The 7574-nt window shown below is 30.8% G+C and overlaps 1 protein-coding gene across 2 annotated transcripts in view; it reads right to left on the bottom strand.

Moving 5' to 3' along the window:
* The window catches only part of LOC108759339 (uncharacterized), a 13407-nt gene extending 5917 nt beyond the window's left edge, over positions 1 to 7490 (bottom strand). The window contains exons 1-3 of one of the 2 annotated variants that reach the window (XM_018504718.1): positions 7198 to 7490; positions 4903 to 5949; positions 2207 to 4604 (exon numbers count right to left, since the gene is read on the bottom strand). In XM_018504718.1, coding sequence (XP_018360220.1) covers positions 2628 to 4604; positions 4903 to 5757 — 2832 coding nt within the window. In that variant the 5' untranslated portion in view covers positions 5758 to 5949; positions 7198 to 7490 and the 3' untranslated portion in view covers positions 2207 to 2627. Of the gene's footprint in view, positions 1 to 2206; positions 4605 to 4902; positions 5950 to 7197 lie in introns of those variants that run through there. The other variant, XM_018504719.1, reaches the window with a different exon arrangement.
* Positions 7491 to 7574: the final 84 nt, after the last annotated feature.

The following is a 7574-nucleotide window of genomic DNA, read 5'->3' as shown; positions in this document are numbered from 1 at the left end:
AGGATCGATTCTGTATCTTGAAACGAGGTGAAAATTACAAAAGTGAGCGAATTTACTAGAATACTGATAATTTCATTGGTCAACACCTAGTAAATTTGCCTACTTTTGTAATTTTCACCTTGATTGAAGATACAGAATCGACCCCCAGATATATACCAAAGTCATAGAGAATAGACTGCGCGATCCGTATCTAAGTAGTGTGTTAAATGTGGTCGACAATAATAAAAGAGAGGGACCGTGGGAGACGGCCAATCGCCCTCTCATTCTCCTATTACACCATTGAATGGAAAGAGATAGAAATGGCTGTCTGCCATGGTCCCTCTCTCTCATCCCTATCGACCATTTTGACACACGGATCGCGCAGTTTATTCTCTATCTATGCCTTTGGTATATAGTATATACTAATTGCACGTTGAAATCAAAACAGATGTTCATCGAGCTTTATTGCAAAGATTAAATATAATTAAATCATGCTTGTATTTCTTTAATTGAACTAAACTATTAGACAAATTATTAGATATATTGCTCCATGCAGAAGCAATAATTTATCTTTAATCTCGAACATCGCTAATCCCATATACTTATTCTTAAGAAAATATTATTGTGACCAGTCTTTTTTCCACAGTAATTCAAGAAGGCAGATGATCCAAAATGACCGATCAATATCCAATAAAGGGAGCTTTCTAGCAGAGGCACAAATCGACACAAGAGTAATTGTTCTGTTTATTGCTGATTATCGAAGAACAGAATGACTCTGTGTCAATTTGTCTCTTGCTGGAAAGTTCCTAAAATTGTTGAAGATACTCGGGTGAATTCAATCTAGATCCTTTCAGAAAGATAGTAAAAAGAAAAAAAAGTAAAAAAAGATAGTAAAAAAAGAAAAAAAACAAATACATTATCAATTTTTAAGATTTTACACCAGATAGGAAAAGCGATAATATGGGCTTTTCGAATTATCTATTCCAGAGATATTCAATTCTTTATACATATTATATATCACTTAATTGAAAGAAGATACACATCACATAGTTCTTTATAACAACTTTCTAGAAAGAAAGAAAGACCATATCTATACACATAAATCATAGATAGAAAATACGCTTTTAATTTTTTAATATAATATTACAAAAAAAAGTAATTACATAGGGATTTACTTATTCACTAATTGCGTTTGTATTAAAAAAAATAACTTAATTCATAATACCTAAATAGTACACACTGAAACGCAAATGCCTTTTCCACGCAAGTATATCTGAGCGTAGTAATATTGTGTTCAGTGTACTTGTATTTTTCATAACGCGATTAAATTAGTGTTATTTTATTTGTGCGTTTGTCGTACAACAAATATGTGGGACATTAGGCTTGAAAAATTTGTCTTAAAACAAAAGCACACAAACGAAATGACACCCTTAAAGAGTCCTTAAAGTAAACTAATATACATAAAGTAAACTTACTTCAGTTATTTCAATCGATATCGATCAATATTACAAATCAATGATATAAAATCCAGTAAAGGTAGATATCGATAATATTACTTTTTTTTATTGCAATTTTTCCTAAATTATTTATATATATTTTGACCGTTTTCTGATTTACTCTGTCAAGTGCTGAAAATCTAATTCATAATTCACATTATGTATACTATAGATTTTCAACTGACAGAGTATATTGAGATATACAGCTATTATTTGATATAAATTATATACGAAAACGTAACAAAATTGCGGTATAAAATATACAAGAATTAATATTATAATCATGCCGCAACAGATTTATATACGTAAAAATATGCTAAAAACAATATAATCAAGAATTTAATTAACTTGGAAAACATTAAATTGATATTTAATATTGTTAATTTTCACAAGAATTATAGAAAATATTATTCCATGTACGTGTTTCGAATACTGTTAGTATCAGTCGTGAAATATTTACGCGATAAGTTTGAACATACCTTTGAAAGATATTATTGTCTCTTAAACTACTATCTTAAAATTATTAGATAATCGCACTGTTTGTAATTATATCCATACTACAAAATCTTGCGATATAACTTTAATCCTTTGTTAAAGGCACAAAAACCAATAGTCTTTTCAAATTCATTTAACATCTTACAAACGTTTTATTTGTTTGTTCATTCAATTAATTTAGCTTTAGCTGAACAGAATTTTAAAATAATCAGCTACCATTTATAATTGTCTTTTGTTTAGTTAGTCTTCTAAAATAAGCAGAGTATACAAAGAACATGAACATGATCACAATTTCAATCATAATATTTATTAATATTAGTGTTTGTTTTTTTTATTTAAACCACCCTATCTCCTATCTCAACAAGATTCCAGTAATCTCTGCGTTAAAAATAAGTGTTTCACGAATTAAACTATGCAAAGAAAGCAAAGATATAATCCTCAATTTTAATTTCTAACTTGGAATTTACGTGAAAGACACACATACAATGCTGATAATTGAAAAATTTATCAAAAATTAATTAAAAAATTTCCTCCGTTAGAAAAAAATTCTTGTTACATATTATATCTGTTACTAAGGCATCTTGTGTATTATGTTTATTTTCTTATCGCAATAACATCATCTAATAGACCTTATTTTAATTTATCTATTGTATGTTATTATATGTCATCTTGGGCGATACTGTCATTTTGAATAAAATCCAATCTTTCCTCTTCGTCGAATATCGATCCATCATCAGATAACTCATGTTCCTGGCTCATCAAAATGTACTTGGTTTGTGCGTTAATGTCGCGTTCTTTTTTATGAGACTTTTTAATGGAAGTCGTTTGCACTAATTTCATTAATTTCATTGCGCTTAAGCTATTTGGAGGTGTTGTATCCAGAAATTTGGATTTTATGGTATTTTTTGTATTTTCCATATTGTCTGCTCCTCGACTTGTAGACGGTTGAGGATCATCGGGATCGTCATAAACAATCGCTTTATAACTTTTGTTTTTCTCCTTTTCGCACATAACATTACACATCTCTTTTTCAGCACAATTTTTGTCGAAATGATGCTTCAAAGACCAACAGGTAGGTTCTTCCAACATCTTATCATTATTTCCAAAGTTGACATGCTCACTCTTTTCGACATATGACCGTTTTTTCTTTAAAATCAGCTCCTTGCTACGGTTATGCTTATCTTTCTTATGTGATTTTTTAATCGAGTCTATGTTACAAAGCAACTCCGTCGTCGACATATTTATTGGAGTTGATCTACCATTCTTATCTTTTGGATTTGTAGTATCCGTCACTTTCAAAACGTTTATATCAGTCTCAGATTTTTTGGCGTTATCGCGTTCCGATGTAAGATCATGTTTTCTCAATTTGGAACAATGTGCTACTGGCGTCACGCATCTGGAACAATCAATTTCCTTCGATGTTGCTTGTGCAGATTCATCGTCTTCTTGTGACATACCGGCAGCAGAAACATAATTTGTAACATCAACTGGAATTCGTCGTTTTTTAATGGGAGTAAAAATCTTAAATTCATCGTTTATATCTTTAAATCCTAAAGACAAGAAAGCACTTGGAAATTTGGGTGTACTACTTTGCAAAAAAGTGCTTACTGACTTCTCTGTAGGTGATATGTCAGGAGATTTATTCTTACGTAAGGTTCTGCAAATTTCCTCTCTATATTTATGTCGTAATGAATTACCTTCTTTATATTCGTAACCATGGCATTCAATAAAATTGGAAGTTCTTTTGTTACGTTTGTCTTTCTTATGTGACTTTTTAACTGAATGAAAGCCAAGCAATAAGAGTCTACTTGAATTTATATTTTCGGGTGTATTTGGTCGATCAAGCTCGGAATTCTGTGGGCTTGAGACATGAATCGCATCAGGTGTCTGACTTTCAATATCTTGATCAATATTGCAAACACCCTCGAGTGTGATTTCAGATTTTGTTAATCCTATTTTTTGATGAGGATCTTTGATGGGGGTTTTAAACAACATCTTTCTATTTCCATGTTTCATCTTCTTGTGCGATTTCTTAATCGATTCGGTCAATACGTGCTTTAACATATTTACGTTGTTTTCGGGTGTAACTACTACGTTAGCATTTTGAGAAATATTTGAACTAGATTCTGGAGACGCTATTCTATTCTCACTGGTCACATTAACATTACAAATACTTGACGATTCGTTTTGCAACAATAACTGACTTATTTCTTCATTGCAAACGTTTTCGTTGGAACAATCTTTTTCTTCATTATTGTGATCTACAGGACATACATTAACTTGCATATCTTCTTCACAACTCTCATCGATGGAATCAATATCTTGCATTTTATCACTTTCTATTTGATCCAATTCACTTTCCAACGAATCATTTATTGTCGATGCGGTTTTCTGCTGCAGATTGTGATCAGAATCTGATTTAGTGTCGCAATGTTCGTCATTGTAAATAAGTGTTCTCTTAATATTCCTGTTTTTCTTATGAGATTCATTTTCAGAAACAATATAGCAACTACTTGTAGCAATCATATCTATTCCCGGAGATTCCATAGCTGTTCTTGAATGTAAATTATCATTTTTTATAGAAACATCCATTTGCTGAATAGATGATTGTTCTTCATGAGAATATAATTTTTCCTGTTAAAACAGAAATGTTAGTATATCAATTATAAAATTAATGAAAAGTAAATATATAGTTTCTTCCAAAATTGTAATTAATTTTGAGAAAAAAGAAAAATATTTGTTTTTATCTATATTTCTATGTTCCTGTTTATATTATGAATATACATATGTTTATGTGTATACATATAAAATTAATTTTAATAAAATGATAGCTAAACGCGTGTAGAATTATAATATATAAAGATTTGTGTAAGAATTAGTTTAAAAATAAGACAGTAAAGATAAATCAATAATGAAATATAATTATATATACCTTTTTGTGGCTCTTCTTAATAGAACTTATACTTTCTGGAAGTACATTTATCATATTTTCAGGTGTATGTGATCTATCGTCTAGTTCTTGATTAAATTCCTGAGATAGATTCCTGGGTGTACTCGCAGTTATAATACGGCTGGATAATTTTGATTCAATGAGTGAGTTGAATGAGCAAAAAGGACGTGAAGATCCTTGAGTGGCATTTTTGTTGGTTGCCTCCTTTTGTTCCTTGATCAACGACATTAAATAAATCGTTCTTGATCGCATATTATCTCTTATATCAGTTTTATAGATCGATTTCCGATTTTGTTGAGGAGTTTGATTCTGATTTTCGTCGATAGATTCCCCAGATGTCATCGGGACATTACTGTCAGTTGAATCAACTGAACTTAAATTTAATACGAATGACGATGCATCAGTGCTGATCGAACTGGTAGAATTCTCGTCATAACTACTGTTCCCCTTTGGACTTGGACTCGAGTCAAAGTTCAATGATTTCCTTATTCCTACAGTGTCTTGACGAAAGGAACTATGAGCGGAACTGAGTGCATTCATTATTTTACTTGACCTAGATAACGTTCGAAATGACTTGTATGACGTACAACAACAGTCCGAACTTGCATTTGGCGAATTCCAAGTACCTGTATAAGTATCAACAAGCAATGATCTAGCTATTGTGTGTTGAAATCGATATCTATTTTTTCTTGGATAATGTTTAGTCGATGCTTCGGGCAATTTAAATTTACGTGAATGGATCTCTTCACTCGATGATGTCCAATATAACATGCCGTCTAATGAGTTCAAACCTCTGTTTTTACGATTGCCATACATTTCATTTATCTTTATAAACATAGCACAGTTAAGCACAATTTTTAATTTTTGTTATTGTATATGTAATATGCTTATGTCATACATACACAAGAATACATACATAAAAATGTATATATACACGCTTATGTAAGAGTAACTATTTCACAAAAGGATTACTGTGCAATCTTTTCATGAGAATTGTACATCTAATTGTGCTTTTCTTCTCATAGATTCCTATAACAAAAAGAAGTCATTTAAAGAATAAGATATAAATTATTTTCTATATATATTTATAACTTAAATAACTTTAGTAATATCTTTAATAACATCTCAAATAACTTTAGTATACTAAAATAGAGGAGACTTTAAATTCATAGAGTGAGAAAAGTTTGGTCACAAAGTTTTGTATGGTTGGAATCATTGCCTAAGTAGCAAGCTGATTTTACAATATTGTATAACAAAAGATAATAAAATAAATTTTAATCCTTCCATTAAAATAGATATTCCATTAAAATGAAAAAATAAAATTGTTCTAAAAATATTAAATAAAATTTTTAAGTTTTACTTAAGTCATCATATAGATCATTTCATACAAAATAACTTTTTAAAAAACAAAGAATAAATAAGGGCTAATGAAAGTTTTTTACGCGGTTATTGGTGCGAAAATAAAAATCATTTATTGTCCAAATATGTAGTATAAATTAGTTATGCATAAACGTTTCGGCCTGCTTCCAAGCTATCATCAGTATGTCTGAACGTATAATGTAAATTCTCACTTCTTCATGGCAAGACGGTAGAGTAGTAACTCAATCCTCTTATTCAATTGGCAATGGTTGACCATTCCAGTGGCAACGAATAACAGATAAAAATCCATATAGCCATGAAAGACTTGAATGTCAAAAATCACTTACATCGAGAGACAAAAAGATCCGCAAATTATTCATGTTTAGCAAAACAAATATTGTGACGGTCAACGTTCAAATGAGATGGCTCGGAAGCAGGCCGAAACGTTTATGCATAACTAATTTATACTATATATTTAGACGATAAACGATTTTTATTTTCGCACTAATAACCGCGTAAAAAACTCTCATTAGTCCTTACTTATTCTTTGTTTTTTGATATTCTCGAGAATTTGTTTACTTATTTTATTTATAACTTTTTAACTAACTTTTTATACAACTGTTATTTGTAAGATAACTGAAGACACTTAAACCAAACATACTGCATATACATATAAAATTAATGATTTAAGTTGTAATATAGACATGTAATAAAAATTATAAAAAAATGATTTAAACAATGCGCACTGGAGGAGAGACAGAGTACAATGCACTATTTATCAAAAGTAAATTGTCTCATAAATATGTGCGCGTATATGAGCAACAGGTTACCGATAGAAAAAAAAAGACAAATATATAAACAGAGAGCATTTGCATTAAAATATAAAATATAAAGTATCCTGTATGGAATAAGAGATACCTCCTTATTTTGTGTTGTAGTTCACGATGGAAACGAGTTCTTGGCCTTCTAGCGATGAACTTCCAACGTGGCTGCAAATGTTAGACCATGAGCGGCCGAGATTCACTCTGAAAAATTACACTGAAAATGTGCGTTCCGCTCCTGCTAATACGTTCCAGATGTCAGCGATAATACATGCGACGCGATCATTACGAAATTTGATACAAGAATGATTAAAAATCAGGAATCAATCACCAATTCATGGCGAAAAAGTCAGTACAATCCGATTATCTTTGTTCCGAATAAGATCCCCCAAGAGATGCCTTGGATCGAATGCCTCTAATGCTGGATTCACACTGGATCCGATTTGTGTCGTACGGACGCTCTGCAACCAATCA

Source organism: Trachymyrmex cornetzi, unplaced genomic scaffold, assembly GCF_001594075.2.
Source record: "Trachymyrmex cornetzi isolate Tcor2-1 unplaced genomic scaffold, Tcor1.1 scaffold18, whole genome shotgun sequence".
Classification (NCBI taxonomy): Eukaryota; Metazoa; Arthropoda; class Insecta; order Hymenoptera; family Formicidae; genus Trachymyrmex; species Trachymyrmex cornetzi.
Note: the sequence above shows the minus strand (reverse complement) of the source record. Positions and strands in the feature narration are given on the sequence as shown.